General features: G+C 44.2%; 2 protein-coding genes across 3 annotated transcripts in view; one reads left to right on the top strand and one right to left on the bottom strand.

The window, feature by feature from the left end:
• Positions 1–18,683, bottom strand: part of LOC146175726 (tubulin-specific chaperone E-like) — a 34,065-nt gene extending 15,382 nt beyond the window's left edge. For both annotated transcript variants that reach the window (XM_084582098.1, XM_084582099.1), the window contains exons 1-10: positions 18,355–18,683; positions 16,965–17,084; positions 11,657–11,741; positions 10,957–11,163; positions 8,812–9,000; positions 5,692–5,794; positions 4,185–4,360; positions 3,970–4,099; positions 2,590–2,739; positions 1,078–1,225 (exon numbers count right to left, since the gene is read on the bottom strand). In XM_084582098.1, coding sequence (XP_084438224.1) covers positions 1,078–1,225; positions 2,590–2,739; positions 3,970–4,099; positions 4,185–4,360; positions 5,692–5,794; positions 8,812–9,000; positions 10,957–11,163; positions 11,657–11,741; positions 16,965–17,064 — 1,288 coding nt within the window. In that variant the 5' untranslated portion in view covers positions 17,065–17,084; positions 18,355–18,683. The remainder of the gene's footprint in view (positions 1–1,077; positions 1,226–2,589; positions 2,740–3,969; positions 4,100–4,184; positions 4,361–5,691; positions 5,795–8,811; positions 9,001–10,956; positions 11,164–11,656; positions 11,742–16,964; positions 17,085–18,354) is intronic.
• Positions 18,684–18,804: 121 nt separating this feature from the next.
• mRpS10 (mitochondrial ribosomal protein S10) lies at positions 18,805–22,488 on the top strand. The gene is made up of 6 exons (XM_084582092.1): positions 18,805–18,979; positions 19,287–19,445; positions 19,611–19,795; positions 21,112–21,220; positions 21,358–21,447; positions 22,302–22,488. The coding sequence occupies exons 1-6, from the start codon at positions 18,950–18,952 to the stop codon at positions 22,374–22,376; spliced, it is 648 nt and encodes a 215-aa protein (XP_084438218.1). The 5' UTR covers positions 18,805–18,949; the 3' UTR covers positions 22,377–22,488.
• The last annotated feature ends 234 nt before the right edge of the window (positions 22,489–22,722 follow it).

The following is a 22,722-nucleotide window of genomic DNA, read 5'->3' as shown; positions in this document are numbered from 1 at the left end:
CCGCTTGCCGCTGGCCAGCAATCACAAAGTCTGTATTACATGGTGGATGGCATAATTTTATCCAACTACGTAGTTGGGTTGGGTTGAACTGTTTCGATTCAACCGGAGGGGGGAAAAAAAAGAAACAGAACTGCTTAACTTCTTATCGCAATAACTCATCAAAAAATGCATCTTTTGTTGCTGGACAAGTGACAGCAATGTCACGAAATATCATATTATTAGGTTCTTAAGAAAAATTGCCGTCAGTGTTCCTTTAAGAACCCCCCAACCCCCGCCCGCTTCTAATTTTTGTAACACTCTGCATCTCCCCCAACACCTTTTGACCTTTTTTGTCGACCGGTGGCATATAACAACCCCTGAAAAATATATCTAGCTATGCAAGTAGAATCCGAGCTCAGCTCGTATTCGGAAACGGAAGAGCCACCGCTCTAGTCCCATGCGGCAGCCATTGGAAAGCAGTCGCGTGCATATAGTGAGTGGCCCACATAATGCATAGAAGCGGCAAGTCGTGAAAAAAAATCTCAGAGGGAGATGAAAAGAGAATGCAACGACCTTGTTTGTCTGTTCATAGCGCAAGCGAGCGAAAGCGGCAATCAACTCGCGTTCGAGAAACAATGCCGCACACGCGCGCCTGAACTTGACGCGGCATAGCAGACACTGCAACTGAATAAAAAGAACCTGCAAAGTTGTGGCAGACGGTAGAACAACCTTTGTACCCCGAGTCGCACGTGTGCGTGGTTGCTCCGCGCGAGAGGGTAGCGTGCACGTAGCGACGGTGCTCATGGTCGCTCTGCACTCTTCAATATACGGCGTCCAACAGCGAGGGGTGAAAATACAAGCTTCTTGAATGATTCAACAGATGGCATGACAAGTTCAAGCATGCCAGCGTTGCACTAAGGTGCAAATTTTTTAACGCACTGTGGAAGCGAAATGAAAAAAAATGTACCGGTATGTCAGTGACAGTAAAAGGGTTAAAGCTACTGGCAACATTCCGCTTTAATACAAAGTTGAAAATGTTTAAGAGACTGGCAAGGCAGGGAGGGGAAGGTTTAGGCATGATAAAGTGGAGGAACTCACTCTTCAGGAGGCTGAGGAACCTGGGATGGTCACGAAGAAACTCCGAACTGGGCGTCCCTCCGTCCGCAGTTCCACCGCACTGGACCCACAGCGGGAAGAACCGGTTCACATAGTAGATGCCTGCCTCACGCCGCTCCTCTCTCGTCACCTGGGCAACACAGAGCAAACTTGCTCACACTCATTCACAAGCTGACAGACTTTTCGCACAATGTTGCTCTTACGAGAGGAATTCATAAAGTTTATATCATCAGTGGCACGAATTCACAACAGGCGTACTCACTGGCACCTACACGAGTGCAGATGTGTCCAGTCTTCACAGAATGTAAAAACTGTGTTCTACATAGTAGGGCTCATCACCACCAGGGCAGACGAATCGCGCAAAGCTGGTGGCGCTGTACGGTGACAGTGCCCCAGTTTATGACACTATCGTCAAATGGCCAGATGATATGAATGCGATCAAGCTAGCCTGGAAGACGAAGAATAGCGTTAATTCTCGTCGAAATGTGGATAACTGTTGACAAAATACATTGTGCAACATGTCAGCATCGGAGCAGGCTCAGAGCACGTCTTTCACAACAACCTGCACATAACGAAGACTGCCACGTGCTCATGAATGGCATCCATCTGCTCCACTGCGATGCACTGGATCAAATCAGTCAAGCCGAGGGTGATACACGCGGCTTCCCGGAGCTTCACGAATTTGCCCCATTCTGTATAATCACCAAACCGTGCACCAAGTAACTACCATACTTCCTCAATGCCAAGCACCCCCTTTCTTCGTGATTGTGATGCCCAAAGTAACAAGGGTTACTTTGATTCAAAAATCTTAAAATACCCCCCCCCCCCCACCCCCTCTCCACGTCCTCGCGTCAACATGTTGAAGAGACGGGTGCATCCATTTATTTGGCAAATATCTTCCGCAATCGCAATTGCAGTGCGCTTGAAGTTCAAGCTGTGAGATAGCCAGCCCTTTTAAAACTCATTTGGACTAAGCTTTGGAGTTCAGCACAGAAGCAGCACCCCACCCAGTGAAGTTTCCTTCGGCAAATTATCTCCTTTATTCCTCCATGGTGTGAAGAAAGGATAACTGATGGTTGGTAAGGGTAACATTGCAAGGGAAGGAAAGCGTAGCAAGGGGGGGGGGGGGGGGGGACCGAAAGTCAGGTGGGGGGATGAGGTCAAGAAGTTTGCAGGGGTCAAATGGATGCAGCTAGCACAGAACCGGGTTAATTGGAGGACATGAAAGAGGTCTTTGCACTGCAGTGGGTATAGTCCAGCTGATGATAATGATGATGGTGACGATTATTACTGTGGAAAGAAGGGGATTTAAGATTAAAAAGAAAGCTTTATTGTTTTCCAGAAAATAAAAAAAACATCAATTTTTTTTTAAACTGCTCGAAAACTGGTGCCAGAAAAAATTAGGCAGAAGTAGGAATAATTACATCTCGGAAACTTTTCAAAAAAGCCAGTGCATGAAGCATCGCTGGCCCTTCTTTCTTTTTTTGTGCTCACCGGCATCCGGTCCAAAAGCTGCAACCGTCCCAGGAGCGAGATGACGATGCAGCGAGTGACGTGCCGCCGCTCGCGGACCGTCACGGGGTTGCCCTTGACCACCAGGTCCTCGAGCCGGGCGAGCTTGTTCAGCTCCGCTATGCTCACCCACTGCATGATGGGAGAACACAACACAAATAAATGATCCAACATCTTTCATCTTTCTTTATACTGCCAGCATGCTTTTTCAGCATGCTAGCAGTCACATCTTTGAAGAAACCTCAAGTTGAGTCGAACAACAGGTATAAGACAGTGCCATTTAGAAATGTTGCAATGTTTGCTTCCAATTTAGACAGATCAACTAAAAATTCACAACTTCTGAATGTTTAGGAGGTACACAAACTGAACTGCACTTTCACAGTTCGGATTATCAGCGAATGCTTCAAACAGTGAAAGCGCGGTGCAAATCAAGCCAAACTGCAAATGTTATTCAAAAACTATTTTGAATTAACAAGGTGAATGCCTAGTTCGCTTTAAACTAGCCTGCAAGCTGATGTGCCCTTTTTTTAACATAACACTGCTGGCATTCAGCCCAAAGAGGGCACGGACTGAAACCAAACCCAGCTGACCGAAGGCTGGCAGGAGTTCTTGCATGAACCGCTTCGCTGCTGAAGAGGACACAAAAATTAACTGCACCCCAATTTAATCTCGATAACACTGTGCTCAGGCGCGCCGGTAACAAAATTTTACCTCTCGTGACTGACGCTAGCATTTCCAAGCGCACCCTCTTCTCCAGCTTTGATACGAGCCCCAACTCCATTGAAACTTAGCTTCGAAGCTCCGATCTGCCCCTTCCAGATGCTATTTGGCCAAAACGTGCCCGCAGAGCGGCACGTGAAGGTCATCCAGTGTGCCCCCGAGGTGGCGCGCAACACGCGGTTGCACCGCATACACCTCATGGGTCGTCACACCCATGAGGTGTGGCGAACCACAAGTCTTAAACTACTACTCGCCTCACCGTTGTGCAAATAAGGTAAGCCAATCATTTCCCCATCGTTCAGGAATTTCTGCCAATGTCCCGCAACAGTAGCATAAAAAAACGAAACAAGAACATGGATGCTAGAAAACAACTTTGCGAAAAATGCTCAAGTCCACAGTGTTTTTCTTAATCGTGGGAAGCTAGGAGGCTTACTCATTGTAATGCGGTAATCTATCAGTACAGGTCAACTTCAATATGACCTCTCCAAGCCTTGAAATTAAGTTTGTTCCCAGAGGCTTGCGCCAAGCCACACCAAAGCCTTCCATGCCTGATAACTCCTTTTGGGCAAGTGGCTCTAGATAGCTGCTGTGAAAGAGCACGCGCATAGAGAAGAATGCGGACAAGGACATGCGAACCCTCACCTCTTTAAGCCGGTTGTTGTGGAGGTTCAGGACAACCAGGTTGGCAAACAACGGCGTCTTTTGGCCCGGAGCAGTTTCCGGGAACGAAATGCTCGTCAGATCACAGTCGGCCAACGTCAGGCATTTTAACCTAAAAAGAAAGTAAAACAAAAGGATATTAAAAGGACTGTCATAAACTCGACTACTAAAATGGGAAGATAAAAACTCTCACTCACCGTGGCAGACGACCAAGGTTGCAGACGGTCTCCCACGAGGAGATTGGATTGTCCTGGAGTGAGAGGTGCTCCAGCTGCTGGAACAATGTGTCCGGCGGAGGTGACAGGACACTTATTCCGTTGAGGGAGAGGACAAGGTCCTCGACCCAGGGCCACATCTCAGCACATCGCAGAGCCTACGACGAGGCAGGATTTGCCAGACACAAAGAACAGCATCAAAATAAAGCCTCAACTCCCACAGTCTACACCACGTTCCATCGCCACTACATGGGGGAAAAAAAAAAGTAAAGCAATTGCTATTTGCTGCTTCCCTTGCAAGATGCTATAACAAACAATCTAGTGAAGCACCCCGCTATGGCGGTGCAGTGGTTAGGGTGCTCAACTACTGTGCCCAAGGATGCGGAATTGAATCCCTGCCGAGGCGGCCTCTTTTCAATGGAGGCAAAAAGCAAGGAGCCCATTTGCTGTGCGATGTCAGTGCACGCCAAAGAACCTCAAGTGGTCTAAATTTCCGGAGCCCTCCACTACGGCGGCGTCTCTTGTAGACCAAGCCACTTCGGGATATTAAACCCCAAAACCCCAAATCAATCTAGTTTAGTAATGGTTAAACACCACTGCAAAATTGAAGAGAGCAATTTGCATGGACAACTAACCGAACTGTGCACACAGCAGTCATATTCCGAAACCAGTCATATCACGAAAGAGGGCAGCATCCCGATACGAGGGAGTTTCAAAATGCAGAAGCATCACTATTTCTGTGCAGGCTACCCTCCCACGTCAACCCCTCTGTGCACCACCAAACAGCCCATGAAAGGATGACCCCTTTGGCAAAACCCATTACCTGATATGAACTCTGTTCTTGTCTGTTTAAGGGCTACAAACGCTACCCTAATTCTCACCAAAAGGTGTAAAACTGATTACAAGAACTTCAGAACATGCACTGAAGAAATGTGAAAGCCTGAGCGTTGTTGTTGCAACAATAGACGCGTCGGCGTCACTTTTATTTTTCTGTTCGGTCACGCCGCCTGGTGGATTTACGAGACACTACGCTTGTGGACCTTCCCCACACTCACACAGATGGCGCATGTGTACGCCACATTTACCTAGGTTAAATGACGCAGCAGTACAGACTGATGTGTATGAAGACGACAATGTTTACTGCACAGCGCGAGTGTGTTTTGCAGTTTTAAATGAGGTGCGACTGGCTGTGGCACTAGTATAGTGCTCTCTGTGTGTGGGCCAGGGAAGCTGACCTATTCATTCTGGTGAAAGCTCGAAGCCCGACGCGGCAGCGTTATTTTTCTTCTTTTTTTTTTTAAGTATAAGTTCGTGCGGACACGCTCTGCCGACATACTCTTATGACAAGCTCTAAAACCCCTAAACTCATTCAGGTAATCCTTGTACCTTTCCTTCGCAACACATGGCAGTCTGCCTTGCGTAGGTAGTTTCACCAGAAGGAGAATTCCGTGCACAGCGAAAGAGCACGCTGACCCAAGTTGACCCTCACCTCCTCCCAGCTGTAGCCGACATCTCTCAAAACCATGAGCCGGATGGACCGAAAACAGTCGCGGAGTTCCGCAGGTTCCTTTGGTATCTCCAAGATGTTCTTACTGCGACAGAAGGAAAAACAAAGTGTAGTCTGCTGAAATTCTGCATGAATGCGCCAGCCACTTCTGGGGGAGCTGGGCTTTCAGGACCAGCACACAGAGAGCTAAGAGTGCAAAAGAGATCTGCCACCGTCTTATGCAAGTAAAAGCAACTTGAGAAATAATTAGTCACTGTAAATTATTAGGGCTGTGCGAAGTCGAAATTTCAAATACGAATCGAATATGACTGTTATTCAATTTCGAAAAACTAATATTTGGAATTTTCAAATATTCGAAAATTACAGAGTACACTGAAAATGTTCCAATTCACTGCAGTTTCCTCACACTGTACGCTTCACTGCAATGCTTGAGCACCTATACTAGTAGTGCTGGGAAAGCACTTTTCACAGAAGGGAAGGTTCCTCTTCACAGAACAACCCCGTCATGTTTTGAAGATGCTTCACTGTAATTCACTGTAATGTAATGCCAGTAAAGCATCCCAAAAAAACGCAACAGGGCCGTTTTGCAAATAGGGCCTTCCCGACCGCGTGCGCAAAGCGAAGCACATGACGAAACCTAGAAAAAAACGTTGTTCTCACTTTGGTTTCATCTCAAATGCAGATTACCATCATGCAGGTATTCACCAGACAGAACTACTGTGATGCAAATGCTCTTCGGCAGTTTTTTCAGGCTCATTCGATGGCCATATTTTCTGGCCCCTTCAAGCCTGAAATAGTGAGAGTTTACTGTATTCAGCAGTGATATATTTCAGCTCTACCCAGTTTCATGCAGGTCCTTCCTGTACAGATAACTAATCTACAGAATTCTATAAAAACTTATACAGGATTTATTTAGCAGAAAATACACTTCTGTGTAACTGCATTTAATATTATTCGCAAATATATAAATTCTGAAACAAACAAGCCGAACAATGCTTGCTATCTTTTGAAATCTTCCTTTTTTGTTTTCTCACTGATAACATACTCAATATTTTATTTGGTATCCGAAGGCATTTTTTCCCTATATTCATATTCGATTCATATTTGAAAATTCAAGTATTTGCGTGCCCCTATAAGTTATGCATTATAATAGGCCTACTATAACATTGGATTAATAAACACGAAATGAGGGAATCAAAAGAAAAAAGAACAACATAAAAAAAATTTAGGGGGACAAGCTCCATCAATAAGGGTGCGATCTGGCAGCACTGATGGCTTCTGTTTTCCAGCACCCATCATAAATCCTCGCTCTCGTACATGCCCTTTGCTACTTGCTTAATCATTTAATTTGCACCTCTAATTAACCCATACATGATGGTTAGCACATAGTCATAAGCTACCATGTTATATGAAGGACAATCCGGCACAGATATAAATCCCCGCTCCAGCCTCGCCATTACAATTACAGTAGGATAAAACTTAAGGAAACAGCAGTTGCTAACAATGGGCCACGGTAAGTGGTGTGTGTATATTGCTCTGCTGAACAGTAAACAAAATCAGTTTTTTATATTTGACTATACCCTACAAGCCAGAGGCGTCAAAATCCATGATTCATAATATTTTCTAATGGTTAGCCTTTTAGTTAGGTAACAAGGTGCCAAATAACAGGACTCGCTCTGAAGTTATAGAGCATGATGTCGAAATGGCGACACCGTGATGACATGGTGAGATGTCAATGTGTGACAAAACGTAGAACCAATCAATGACTACAGGGTGCCGCCCCGGACCATATATTTGCATGGTAGGAGTTTATTTGTATGTCAAGAAGCCGGCTGCTATCTTTTTATAGATATATGCAGTAAATAACATAGCTAGTCGTCACCGCTGCCAGCCAGACTATACCCACAGCAAGGCGAAGGCCTCTCCCATATTCCTCCAATTAACCCAGTCCTGTGCTAGCTGCATCCATTTGACCCCTGCAAACTTCTTAACCCCATCTGCCCCCCTAACTTTCTGCTGCCCCTGCTACTAACATAACTAGTAATGCTTTACTTTTAAAAGAAACCACATTTCAAGTTTGACATCAACAAAGAAAGAAGCAGCTACAGTTTTGCAAATCAATGGACTCGTAGGTAACTCTCATCGCTATGACGGCGACGTAAAAAAACCATAAACATGACAGCCTTCAGTAAAAGAGCCGATTCTGTGGCTATGTATTGCTTTTACGAGTCGTCTGAGATCAAGGTATTATGTGGTAGTACTAAACACATGGGGCAATCTGATCAAATCCAATGTAATCGGAGTTCTGTTCCTTTTTCTTTAGGAAATACAAAACGAGCACGGTCTGTGTGCAAATTTTGCAGATGGCCTCAGCAACTCTACACACGAACTTGGTCACTGTCGGTTGTGCATGGCCGACGATCTGCTCGCTGCCTACTGCCTTGAATTTCTCCGGAGGCAAAGAAAAAAAATCTTGAGTGCGCACAGCATTTGCAGCTACACTGAAAGAGCACTCGCCACATGCTTTACAGTTCATTGCCAAGTTCATTGCACAACCATTCCGATTTCTCCTTATCAAGTAGAAATAGGCACCGGAACAGCTCACCGGGAAAGTAGACCGAATTCTTGTACACTGTGCTTTGTCGCTGCTTACGCCAAGGCTTCCACCTCAGTAGCACTGTCACCAATGCAATACAAACACCGCCACCATTTTAGTTTTAAACTGTTACAGAGCGACTCTTCGTGATCAGTCTAAAACCGTGAGCATAATTACGTGTTCGATGTGATCTGGTTTTTCACCTTCACAATGCAGCAGCAGCTTCCCGTGACAGCTTTTCAAGATAGTAGCAGCGATCAATAAGAGCGGGGTCTTTAGAACGCTTTCAACTGTAGAGGGGTTCTAGAGCGGTCCGTAATTTTGCCCCACAAACTACATTTTGATTATGTATGGCACTTACTGCCTTGAGTTGTATCCTGTTACAGCACACCCTTGCAAAAAATTATTTTGCTCCACCCCAAAGTGAACGATCCGACTTTCAAGTATTATGCCGCCGCCGCCAGTGGGCAAAGCCCCAGAGTACAGGGGTCTCTGGCCACACACACCTGAGATGCAGCGCTGACAGGTGGGGCAGCTGGCGGGCAATCTGCGCCACCTGCACCCACGACGAGAGGAGGGTGTGAAGGAGGCTCAGGCACTGCAGCTTGGGCACCAGGGATGCCAGCTCCCCATCATTGCCGGGTCGGTCCACAGGCATGTCGCTCAAGGCCACCTCGCGGATGGTCTCCCCACGACTGCACCCACACAAAACGCAGGCGGGGGACAGGACAAAAGCAGTTTCCTAAATGCTCTCTTTCAGCCCTGGATATAACACAATCTTTCTTTCGACCTCACAATCTGCTCGACCGGTTCGTCAACTTACCTCGCTGACATGTGACGGTAAGCCCACAATACGCCTCAACAGCATCAGACAAGAAATGGGGCTGATCAGCAAGGTCCCCAAAGTAAGTACAAAAACAGGCAGGAGCCTTCTTCTATACGTACAGTACATGGCAAGAAAAAGCCTTACGAGGTAATAAATTTCTCGTTTTGTTAGAGAAGAAACTGGGCGAGTAATCATTCTACGTATCAGATAATTCTACAGTCTAAAGAAAAAGAAAACAACATGCCATCGGAGGAAAGTAAACCCAGAATTCCGGCATGTCATACATCAATACAATGCCACAGGCTACAAGCGGAGGTCACAGGCATGACCCCTACCAGTGGCACATTGTCTTTTCTTCTGCCCTGATGTCACGTGCCAGGGACAGAATACTGACCGCAATATGTAATGGGGCTATGGTGCAACTGAAAAGATCTTGCCTCGTATGGCATAGGTCGAGCGCTACAATATCCAAATGAGGGTTTAAAATTTTTTATTTGGTACTGAAAGTCGCATGAAAATGAGTGATGCCGCCTCTTGCAACAAAAAGATGTAGTTATCACTGTAGTAGACCACATTACTATATCTTAGGAAAATGCGCTGGTTTTCGTAAGTGCAGTGCTTTCTATTCTTTGAACAGTGCTCGTATTGTTTTATTATATTTTGCACACTGTCCGCTGCGCCCATCAGCAAAAACCAGCCTCCTTTCGCATTGCCTATGATGTGCTTTTCACGTTTGCCACTAGATGCCGCCAGTGTTGAATTGTTTGGATGAAGCAGTGACCATGGCTCACGAAAACTTCTGTCAATGATACGCATGTTCCTGTGCCGTAACACCCTTTGGTGTAGAAACTAAACTTCACACTACTGTGTACTAAAAAAATGTCTAATTACCGTCTGGGAGGTGAAATTATATTAGATTTTATTACATAACATTTCCCGACACGCAATCATCAGTATGCAGTATGCTCAAATAAATAAACAAATCATCGCAGTCAGTGCTCACGGTTTCTAGAATCAGACTACACAAAAACGGGCGCATGCACTCATCGAAAAATTCTCGGTAAAATTGTTCTACAGCATTTCTGCTCAAACCGTTACGGAATTCACTACTCAAGACAGGAAGATTTACACTGCACCGAAAAGAACTGGACGTTTTTAGTGCAGTGTTGTTTCCTTTTAATCAGTCTACCCCAGAAAAGAAGCTACTGTATTTACATGTAAATAATGCGACAATAAATATAACTTAAAGGGGAAGTTTCGGCCGGAAGAAAAATAAAAAATGTCTTCTAAATATAACACAAGCTTGGGATTATAACAAGAAAGTGTAACTTATATCATCTAACATAACGTGGAACACCACATAGGTCTGATGCCTATGAAGCCGTTGTTGCTGTGAAGCCTGCTGCAGCGGCCGTGCCGTCGTCCATTGCTGCTGATCTTTCCTCACAGCCATTATTTTTTTTATCTTGCCAGTTTTAAAGCCCCAGTCGATTTTTTCTACAAACTTGCGAGCATGGTGGTGGAACCACCTTGACAAGCAGCAAAAAAAAAAAAATTCAGAAATTGGTTCTGAACATAATGCGAAAGGAGTTAAAAAAAGCTACCATTATGATCATGTAAATACAGTATCACGAAAATTTCTCTACAATACCGTAATTCATACTGTTTCTGTAATCACATTTCCGTATTCAAATGTTTTTAGCTTTTGTTGCGAGTCTCCATAACACACGCGATCTACCTGGGATTTTCATCAGTCTAGGAACTGGGATCAGGATAACACTGACTGTAATCACCAACACGGCAGTACAACCACCTCAACACCCACCTCAGCATGGCAGTGATCTTTTCGGGTCCAACAAACTGAACCACCTGGTTCCTTGGGAACTCGTAAAGGAGCACATCCTTGTCCTCGACCAGGCTTGGCCCCTCGAGTCCGGACAGGGTTGAGAAGTACCTCTCACGCACTGCGTCAGCAACGCTTAGCGTCTGATCAACCTTCTTTGGCCGAATGAATGACCCTCCTGTCTCCGACCTGGAAACACAGCACAGAAGGAAAGACCGAGGGAAATGAATCACCACACATGACTAAGGGCACTTTGAAGCAAGCTCGAAAGCTAACCCAGAATTAACAAAAAGAGAATCACTAATGCCCTACTGTGGCTCCTCCTCTATCTAAACCAAAGAGAGAGGTTTTTAAAAAGCCCAGCCAGAAAATGTTATTTCGAGACCAGTTACCTTTCGTAAGTTTTTTATGAGAGCTAACAGATGCCTTTCCTACCACATGCGAATTTCGGAAGCAAGTAGTACTCACAGCACTTGGAACATTGAGGACTTTAGAGCGGTTCATTCTGTCGGCCCCACGTGGCACACGAAAGGGACAAAAACCTTGCCCCAGACTCACGTTTTGAACAAAAAGATGCACTAGTATCATTTATTATGTGCATTCAGTAATGGGATGATTAACGAGATCTGCATGCACAATTGCACAGCTTGACGCAGGAATGTTGAACGTCAAACCTGATCACCTTGTGTGGAAGTACTGGACGCCATTGTGACAGCCATTGTGCTTCCCCCGGTTTGGGTCTTCCCATTCGATGCCAAGCCATGTACCTGTTGCGGCAACAGGGATTAATTTATGAAATATCAGTTATTAACACTCTAATAGACATCAATATTTTTTTTTTAATTTTAGCCAAAATTGTTTTTAGTACCTGAACAAAAATTTGTGTTGGACAAGCTCTACTGGACAAGAGCACCACAATATGCATGACAAGATGGACTCATTAGGAGTCAGAAATTACAGTCAGCCTTGTGATGAACCTAGCTCTTCCAAGTCCATTAAAATCTATTGCACAAGCATGGAAAAATAGTACAAATAAAACACAGTATGAACTGTAAATGGACTGCAAGAACACAAAATGCTAAATACAATCTAAAACAATTTTGTCTTTCAACTCGGCAGTCTTTTGCTTATATACTAGCTGCGTTCGATTCAGCCGTGGTTCTCTGCACTGCCGGAACCGGTTCACGGTGCACTGCACCAAAGCGCTCGATTCACAGCGTTCCCTGCACCTTCGTCCGCGATTGATTTTGGTGCACTCGTGGTGCCACTCTGGTGCAAAGAACTGCGGCACCTTCCAAGGAGGAGGTGCAGAAAAGTGGTGCACGTGTTGACGGCGCTAGCAGATGAGATGCTTGTAAACATCTACGATCTAATTAGGGACATTTTTTTTCGTCGTCGACGAATCAAGCGTCATTATCCGGGAAAATGACGAGTACCTCTAAGGTCTTTTGTGGTAACCTGAATAGCCTCCCGAGTTCGAAGCTTAAATATCTAGCAACAGCGCTTCATTTGTATGGGAACTTGGTGAATTGCGGTCTGTCGATCGGTCTCGGTCTGAACCATGATGTAATAACTGTGTCGCCATGAAGGAAAGCACGGCGTCGGGTTCCCCGTCTTCACTGTCAGAGGACTCCAGAAATTCCTTAAAAATGACTTCGACGATGTCGTCCATGGCCTCGTGAGGTACAAAAATAACCGCACTGCGAGAACTAACAGCTCGCGGTTAACGAAAACAAGCAAGCAGACGACAAGGCTCGATTGGAAATGCCGCACCAGTAATGTATGGAACTGCTGACGCGCTGCACCTGAACCACAGCCTGGAACTGCACCTCGCTGGCACCTGACTGGCACCAGCGGAACTTTTTCAGAATTGGTGCCGAGAACCAGTTCTGAATCGAACAGACCTACTGCATCGTTTTCTTTGTGTTTCTTAACTTGTCTTTAGCGAAACCTAGCATCATCCAAGGGAAATTTAACATTTCGACTCGAACATCATTGTGTCAATGATAATGAGGAGTGTTGTTGTACCACAGTCGCACACATTCCAAGTACTCTCTGCCAAATCTTCGTAATGTCCAAATATACTTATTTATGCAAATCGGGTCAAATGGCATGCTTCAAATCCTGTAGCAAAAGGATGAACTAGTAGCATGGAATTGAACCAGATCAAATGAACAATCACACTTTCCACATGAACACTTTATTTGCATCTGTGACTAGGTTTCCATGAGCAACAAATATGGATATCCAAACGTTACTAGTTCATTTCCTCTAAAAGAAGAAAAGCGCAACTTTGTTGTGGTATGGTATAGAAGATGTCAGTGCAAAAAACGTGGACAAAGACATAGAAGACACACATAAAGAAATACAAGCACTATGTATGTGTGTCTACTACACCTTTGCCAATTTGTTTGTGCTAATGTCTCCTATACCATGCAGAACCAACTAGCCCAACAACATGCCCTTTTGAACTGTGAATGAAAGTGCTGCTTAAGGCAGCCCTCCTCCTGACCCATAAGGTTAAGGGGAGGATGCGGGGCTAAAGCAGTAACCGCAATGAGGCGACAATCCCTAGCGATCCGTCGCGCGACGCTGTCGCCAACAACGCCTGTCGTTGCCGCTAGTGCACACCGCACGGAGCAACAGGGCTCAGCGACAGAGAGGCACATTTGCAGCATTGCTCTGTTACTGCTGCCTCGTCGTTCGATCAAGGGGAGTGCAACCACACACCTCCCGTTTCTAACACTAAACAGCATGAAGTATGATAAAACACTGATGAAATTTCTTGTAACGCATTGCATTTTGAAGGGTCACAGCACAGCGGTACGCTACTACACTGCGATGCCAACTTGCATTGCAAGCAGCGACTTTCTCCTGCTCCTTTCAAAAATTAATATCTCGCCACACTAGCTTTTTTTTTTTTTTCTTTTACTACCCTTCCAAGCTTTTACTGAATTCTCTCGATGCCCTCATATATACACGGATCAGACGAAGTGAGCATCCACAGGCACCAGGTTCTTCACCCAAACCGGACTAGGAAAACAAACTTCACCCGTAAAAAAAAAAAAAAAAAAAAAAAAAAAAAAAAAAAAAAAAAAAAGGAAATAAGCCAGAACAGAAGTTCAGCACCCCAAAGCCTTCTACGATTGGCTGCTTTGCGAGCTGCTTCCGGGCGACACGGAAAATTTTCTAAAAACCCAGAAACTGAGCGACAGCGACGAGCGGCAATGCTTTGGCGGCCCTAAGTCCACCGTGCAACACCGTCGCATAGCGTGTCGCCACGAATTGTCGCCTTATGCGGTTAGCGCTCAAAGGCTCAATTTTTGAACTGTTGCACCAATTTCGATACAATTTTCAGGGGTAGCTTAATTTCCACTTATTAGAACACCTTCTAAGTTTCATCACCTTTGCACAAAAAGAAAAAAGCTGTAGCTGTCATATGAGTAATTAAGTGTGCCGGCTTAGGAAAACTATCATTTCAAAAATCACGAAGATGTACTAACTGTTTGGGCTTAGACAACTTTCAGGTAGTTGATTGTGCAGGTTAAGGCCAATTGCAGGTTGACAGTTATTATTTATTTATGACTAAAAATCTGGGCATTTTAAAATGGAACTTAATTTTCTCTGCTATCATTATATGTCACATATATGCTACTTGTTTCATCTTAGAAACTAGTTACGAATCCAGTAAGTACCTTATCTTGTTCCTAACAAAATTTTCTGCTCAGAAACCACTTTGAAAGCAGCCCTTGGCAAAGCAGTTTAGAAATGGTAGGTTTCTTAATGGTTGTGTGCTTGCAATAAGTGTGAACTGACAAAAATAAGTTCAAAAATGTCAGAACATACTATTCAAATTTGTTGCCTAAATAAATAAATGAAAGTGGCCTGGTGCATACGTCTGGCCGTGGCCGCTTTTTGCAACAAAACACTGCTCTATGGCAATTGCATCAAGTTGCCTCTGGACAGCTGTCCAGCAACCTTACGTCTGCTCGTGAAATACTTTCCTTAGTTACTTGCTAGGTGTGCTCCTTCGTCTAGGCTCCATGTTCTATCTCTCAATTTTTAAGACCTTTGGTTAGCCAGGCCAGTAGAGCGAAAACAGCGTTCGAAGGATATGTGCTGCGTTTTAGTCAATCCAAGGATTTATTTCAGTTTACCAGCCAATTCGCTGTTTCTACGGATCAAAATTTGTTTTTCTTTGTTTTTATTTTTAGCTATCTACCTTACACATGATAGCAAGTTCTTTTTGGCTAGAGAACGCGAAAAGCAAGCATTCTAACTTTCTTGACCGCTATGTGACTGCGTGTTGAAATCAGCGTTCATAGATAAGTGCTTTCAGAAGTAAGTGCACCCTATTTCGTAAGAAAATTAATTTTTCTACTGTGCAGATGACAACCAAACTTGGTGAGAAGTTTCTTTGTTACATGCACAATCCAAAACAACAAATTTTAAAAATGCATTTTTTAAAATGAAAATTGTGATTTTAGCCTTGCATCCCTCCTTAAACGCACACACACACACAACAGGAAAGTTTGTTCATTATGATAGCTCACTGGAACTCGTATGTATACGAGCTAATACCCAGCACACTAATCAAAGGTTTAAGGATGTTTTTAAAGAAGTTTTTTACGGGTTAAGGAAGTTTTTTTTCGACACTTTTAGTCTGCAATCACAACACACCTTTCAATTCCCTCTCTCTAGTACAAAACAATATTTTTCAAAATATTGAGTACAAGTATTTTAGAACAGCAAAAGCCAAAAATCCCAAACCATAACAGGACTTTGGCCAGCCTATGATGTCATAAATATTGTCACAAAAGTTACTATGCGCATGCTAGCTAGCTAAACTGGTAACCGTAAAACGCAGCTTGAATCATTATTCATTTGAAATCACAAAAACTAGAAGCTGGGAAGGTTACGATACATCAGAATATTTATCATAAAGACAGCCCTGACTGAGGCACGAAACAAGGAATTTTAAATCTCATTCGTGCTGCAACAAAATGCCGCAAAGCTGCGATATTTAGCACAAAAGATCAGAACGCTGCACTGAACATAGCACAAAAGATCAGAATGCTGCACTGAACATATCATGAAATGTTTTGTAAAATCTGTGAAGGTAGAAAGAAAAATCCGCAGTTGCCCTTCAATAATGTGCTCAGGCTAACTAGGGGAATGCGATTTTAGTTTCAAGGCCCCATTTGGTCCTTTCTTCAAGAACTGTGCAGCAAAAAGGGTACTCTGTAAAGCCAATTAGGGAATTGCCAGTTCTTTAAATTTTATTTTAATACCCACTCTACCACATTTGCATTTAAATTAATGTTCGTGACATGATGTTGTCGAGTTTCATTAGGTACTTGAGAATCACAGAGCAGAGCCTGAAGAAAAATCAATTTATCACAAATGTTCGCAAAGAGATCCATAAATCACTTTTACACTGCAACTGCAAAGGTATTTGCATGTTTCAGAGAACACACCGACTTTTTCTTTTTACTTTTACTTTTTCAGCATGCCTAACAGCTCTGACCTCCTCGAGCCAGAGGTTGAAGACGGTCTCCACAGCACTCTTTACCAGTCCATAATATGTTATATAACATCCCTAAAAAAAAAAAATTACGAGGGACTTTGGAGACTTAAAGTAGTGAAAGGCAAAAGCCGAAGTGCAGCATTCTGCTATGCAGCTGGCACTAATTAGTAATTATTCAAATGGTGATTAGGGAGATAACTTACTCATTACTTGCTAATTAATTACTTAATTAGTAAAATATTGATTAATTGTTTGGTCATATGGCCACATAAGGCACGCATGCGCATACTGTGATGGTGCTCTGTGATTGGTCGAGACCTCTATGACGTCATCCCGCCTCAGCCAATCAGAACGGCGCAAAAGCGGGACACATTTTGTTATGACAGCATGAAGGCTTTCGCCTTTAAAAAAAAAAAAAAAAAAAAAAAAAAAAAAAAAGGCAGCCCAGGCAGACTTCACTCACCCTTGGTGTCAACCACGGGGCCGCAGTAGCGCACCACACCGTAGTGACCGTCACAGGAGACGCGAGTGCCCACCGCCACTTCTTCGAGCTGCTCGCCCATGATCCGAGTTTAGCGCGCATCTGAAATAAACAGACGCGTGCGAAATGGGTCACGCCTCGACTTGTTTTGCTTTGCCTTCTCAAAGTTCGCCTCTGTTCCGGCCGCGAAAGTTTCCACCGCCACAACTGAAAGTATAACGATCGGAAAATCGCGCCCGAGATGCGTGCTTTTGAGCCCGATTCTCATTTTTTACACCTGGTCTGTGAAGAAAATCACCAATCCGCAACTGTCGAACCTTTTATCTTCAGAGCTGCTACACTGGCCTTGCCAACATTCGCCAAGTCTCCGGTTATGAAAGTTACGGAGTATACACGGTGCATCGCGGTGTATCGACGTACTTTACTCTTTTTGAACTAGTTCAGTTGATCACGCGTTCGGTCATGGCGCTCCAGAACGTCCCAAATGAAGACATTTGGGCAAATTTTGGAATTAGCTGCAACAAAGTGCTGTCGAGCAACACACGTGAAGGATACTTCAGCGCCCGAATTTGTCTTCACGTCCGGATTCTAATGTAAATTACCTCATTGTCTTAAAGGTGTCATTTTTATACTTCAGAGCCGTCCTGGCGCAGGCAAGTACTAGACGAGATGTAGTGAAGCATGACAACTTCCTAGCAGCACGACACTCAATTAGCGAGCCTGAAAGTTTCCTAAATATCACAGGGATTCCTATAAACATTTCAATAAACGCGCATTGCATTCGCAAAGCAAGGAAACAATTTTCGAAAGAATTGAATCGAATATAAACACACTCAGTTCACATGCCGAACGGCTTCAGGTAAAATAAGCTCTGTTAGGTTCCCACGCAAGCGGACAACGTGGGTGGATTGCCGTGTCGATAAACCGACAAGAGGGGGTTTCATGGAAATTTCTGACACGTCGTGCGATTAGCACAGGGTGCACGACTCATAGACATAACATACACATCTCGATTCGATCAATCGCCCCGACCACCGCAGGGTCTTTGCGTAGGCGAAGCGACAGCGAAGTATTAGCACATGAACATGAAATATCGGCGGCAGACACCAGCGCAAAACGCACCGACGGAGGGCAACCTACATTTTCCCGCGAAAACCATCGAAAATATCACAGCCGTCTGGGTCACCCAGAGCGCCGTGTCAAGACAGCGCCCGGAACACAAAGTCGGGTCCCGAGATGAGACCAAAAGAGCTGCGCCAGGAGCTTTGCTAAACGCTTGTAAACACGCTGCGGATGCGCGGATATAAAGAAGGCACTTGTTGCGAAAGGCACAACAAGACAACGCATCATCACACGCCACAAAGGTACGCACAAGGTGTTATCCTCGGCTGGGTGAAGGTCGTCGTTCCCTGCTTGCGCGAGACACTGAAGCTCCGGCCCCTTGGAGTCTTGGAAATGTTCACCCTATTCCTGAGCACCGCGGCCCGCGTGGTTTTGACTGTAGGCAGGGCCAACTTAAAGACGACAGTGTAGTTCACGGCGACGCATTTCCGACGCGCGCTTCCAATCAAGCGAGACCGCAGGGCGAAACTAAAGCGCCCTGTTGGAGAACAAAGAGCGTGCACAGCGGCACAGCGTGTTTATAAGCAAAGAAAAGACTCAACAGCTGAGCTAAAACTGACGGAAGTCTAGCGGTCGTCCTTGGTGCGACGACCGCGACCTCTGTACGCACCGCTTAGCAACGCCGCCTTAGGACGCCAGCAAACATGCAGACTCAAGTGTTGTTCTCTCTCTAGTTGCTTTTCATGTAGAAAGAAAGTAATTTCTCTATGTGTTTAAGGTCGTTTCGTTTGATGGCGTCTGCACGCTGTGTATTTCGTTGTAGTAGTTGAGCACGTGTATTCGAAGACGGTTTTTTGACGATGTAATGTTACTGTGAAACGGGTCAGGCTCAGTTGTCCGACACCATGTGTTCCAAAGTCTTTTGTGCAACCAGGGTATGTTCTCAGGCTTTCTTGATATCGCGAAAACATTTTGTATCAGCCAAGCTAAACGAACTTGGCAGTACTATCGGCGGCTCCAAACCGACATTTGTTCCGTGTAATATCACCGTGAATAACTTCAAGTGCAGTTAAAGCCACATACACCAGTCAGCTATAGCTCGAGTTTCTCTCTCCTGGAAAATCTTGAAAGTCGCTGCTTTACCGCATCTTCTTGTTTGAAGTCACTGCCGTCTCGCGTGCAAATCACGTACTCAGATGTCTGATTTTTCATCTTGCTTGACGCTTCCTTTTCGATTTTCAGGTGCTTACTAGTGCTCTCATAAACACTTCAACTCCACAAATACCTTCCTGTGCGGCGCAGTATCTCTTGCCGGGCGGCCGATTTCGATTAAGCGGCTTGCACGCGCTCAAGCAACTTCGACTTTGTTCTCAAAGTTTGGCTAACAAAGCAGCTGAGCAGGTAAGTTGCTTTCTCTCATAAGCATTTGTAACGAGTGCCAGAGTACTGCCTGGCATGCCTGCTTCTGAAGCGGTTCTGGAAACACCAGCGTGAAATTAATTAGCCGTCTTTGCGCCCCTCAATTCGATGCAGGTCGATTTTCATTTCGATTTTGGTACTCACTAGGATGTTGCAGTGTCAGCAGCGGAGTCACAGACGGAAGTAGCCGAGACAGAAGAAAGCAGTGAGCCCGACAAGTTGTACAAGACCATAGAGCTTGAGGTCAGAGGACACGACACAGCAGTCCTTAGCAGCTACAGGTGGTATGCCATGGAAACAGCGAAGCTTCTGGACATCACAGTCTCGAGGACGTAAGTCCGCCCATTCTACGTGTTGGTTGCAAAAGGTTTTAGCCGTTCACGAATGAAATGTGGTGTCAGCTAAAAGAATAAAAAAATAGTGATAGACATTTGGTTATTCTGCATGCACACAAGCCCTCTGTTGTGCCGCCTGCTGATGCTCTTGGGAAGCAGGCAGAATTTTATGTGCAACATGAAATGTTGCTGTGTCATATTTCATGCTATATCAATGCAGAAGACAGTGGAGGAGCTTATTGTTTAGACAAGTGTGACTCATTTTTGGTGATATTGGAGCCATCACCCACGAGGGCTGCAGATTGGGTTTAGCGGTTAAAGAGTGAAAAATGCAAAACGGTATCCTCTGACGGTCATGGTATTCTTAAAGGTACAGTGAAGACAGTTTCATCCCAAGCTTTGTTCCCCGGTAGGAATCAATCCTGTGGCTCTTTCTGCATAGGTTGATATTTGTTTGGCAGCAGAATAGCTCACAAAATTGTATTTAAAAATTTTAAGCCTGCTCTCATGTGACATATGCACCAAAAAGCGCTCCTCAACCTCTGTTTTGAAGATAGTGGAAATGTGGCGTACCCACTGGGATGCATGCCTGAAAATCACTATTTATGCATGCAGTTTATTTGTAAAATTGTCTAGTGATGACAACACCCACATTGTATTTTTTTTAGCTTTCCTTATCCTGTGTGAAAGTTGTTTTTACGCATGCAGTTTATTTTAGAAATTGTCTAGTGATGGCAAAACCAACATTGCATTTTTTTTTTTTTAGCTTTCCCTATCCTGTGTGAAAGTTATTTTTTAGGGGAGTTATAGGTTTTGTCGGTCGATCTATGCTGACTATGATTTAACCTCTGCATTTTTCAAAAGCTTTGTGGGGCATCAACTAGAGGAGAAGCTGTAGTAGTATTTTGTGAAAGGGGCAGTGAGAAAAAATTGAAACTTGCCTGCAACAATTCATAACTGCTTTATAATAAAAACAAAGCTATTTCACTGGAAAGTGCTTTTTGAAGCTAGGAAAAAGACCAAAAAATAAAAGACAAGTATTGGAGCCACGCTGTACTTTCGCCGGCTACTTGTGTTGACATGGAGTGACGTTGATTTGCAAAGCTCAAAGTCTATGCCAAATCACCAGTGATGACATCGCGCAGTCAAAGAGCTTGAAATCTCAGTGTTATCGTCAGGAGTTTAGAATCGCCCTGTGCTGAAAAAAAAAAATATCCCTTCTTTAACAAGTTTTCCAGAGTCCTTTGCTGCTAGGCACTAAAAAAAGGCAAACGATGTACTGCATTTTTTTTTCTTCTTTGTCCTTTGCCCAGGTGGCAACCAAAGAAAGTGAACGAGAGGTGGACATTGTTGAAGGCGCCCTTTGGCAAAAAGAAACACATGGTTCAGTACGAAATGCGGACATACTTTGAAGTAATTGAGGTAATTCCTTGTTTTAAGAGTAGCACTATTAGTAGTTCTAGTATTAGGCCCATTGGGGGAAAAAATAACCATTGGGTTCTTTTTTCAACGATTCCCCTTATGCTCTTGTCTACCTGCCCTTCTGTGCTTGGTTTCAGCTCAAACATCTGACGGGGTCTACGGCAGACACCTATCTTGAGTACATCCAGAGGAACCTTCCAGAAGGTGTTGTCATGAAGGTCACAAAGGTGAGGCTTCTTTACAAAGGAATGTTCACCAACACAACCCTGAGACTGCAGAGCAAGTCGTGCTGCTGTTCGTACTATTGAGCTTGCAGTCATTGCTGGCCCATATCTCTGTGCATTACTTACTATGCGTGAGAATCTGGTCTTCTGACTGTATTCATATACGTCATGAAATGGTGGTCTGCGAGCGTCCATTAACCTTTTCAGGTGTGGCTCTCCAGGAAAAAAAATTTTGCTCATTCAGTCAATCCAGAAATATCGAATTGTTGCTTATATTTAACTGTCCGTACATCTCCATAAAAATCCCATGCAAAAGTATAGCAGTGCTGTTCGCATCTATCGAACTACCATATGGCGGGACATTCAATATCAAATTATACGCCATACTCCTACAAGTGAAGCTTCTCCTATTGGCTCTTCTGCATTCACTTTTCGTGCATGGAGCCTTTTCAGCCACGCAGTATTCATGTCCTGTTGGAAGTGCTAGTGCTGCATCTTTTGAGAGTGTTGTTTATATTCAGTTTTCTAGCTGGCATAAAAAAGCAACCTGGTTTCAGTGTGAAGAGCACTGAATTTGTGTAAACAAAGAAATTGTTACCAACATAGCACGCTCCTAGAGATAGATGTGAGTTTGCAGTGTACACAGTTCTGTGCATAGCATCTGGAAAGGTTAATATACACTCTTCTTTGATGCGTTATGTTTGTGGACCAAAAGGTGCTACTCTGGATAAGCTAGAAGGTTGAATTAGTAAATTTCAGTTAACAAGATTCCACCGTCCTACAGAGCATTTCTTCATGCTGGTTATGCCCCAATCACTTCAATTAAAAAAGATAATTTTTTTTTTTCATTTCTTTAGACCTCATTGGAAAGGCTGCCAAACTACCTCAAGCCTCCAGTAGAGAGCAAGCAAGCTGCTGAGCCACCATCATAACTGGATACATCGAAATAAAAGACTAGCTCTTCACAGTAATAGGCCAGAGAAAAAAAATGCTATCTCGATATTGAATTTGTTGAATAAAAGCGGATGTGATTTGCAAGCTAAAGTCTGCTTTGATTGGAAGATATTCATAGTTCATAGGTTAAAAAGGGAACCAGTGAGGTCGCAAACATGGTTTGTTTACATTGCATGCTGTGTGCTCCTTTTTATTTTTTACATTGTCATATGACAATTATTTCCAAGACTTCAGACTGACAGTAAAAGTCAGGAGCATGCATGTTAGTGTATGTTGAATCTTGGGTTTCAAAGTGTTTGCAAAGCTTTTCCATCACAGTCGGTC

The sequence above is a fragment of the Amblyomma maculatum genome, chromosome 10 (genome assembly GCF_055883805.1).
Source record: "Amblyomma maculatum isolate TAMU_Amacu chromosome 10, ASM5588380v1, whole genome shotgun sequence".
NCBI lineage: Eukaryota > Metazoa > Arthropoda > Arachnida > Ixodida > Ixodidae > Amblyomma > Amblyomma maculatum.
The sequence above is the reverse complement of the archived record's forward strand: the minus strand, read 5'-3'. Positions and strand labels throughout refer to the sequence as shown.

Coding starts and splice junctions, on each gene's coding strand:
- mRpS10 (XM_084582092.1), top strand. CDS start 18,950: ATGTGTTCCAAAGTCTTTTGTGCAACCAGG. Junction 19,796..21,111: donor GACATCACAGTCTCGAGGAC/GTAAGTCCGCCC, acceptor TCCTTTGCCCAG/GTGGCAACCAAAGAAAGTGA. Junction 21,448..22,301: donor TTGTCATGAAGGTCACAAAG/GTGAGGCTTCTT, acceptor TCATTTCTTTAG/ACCTCATTGGAAAGGCTGCC.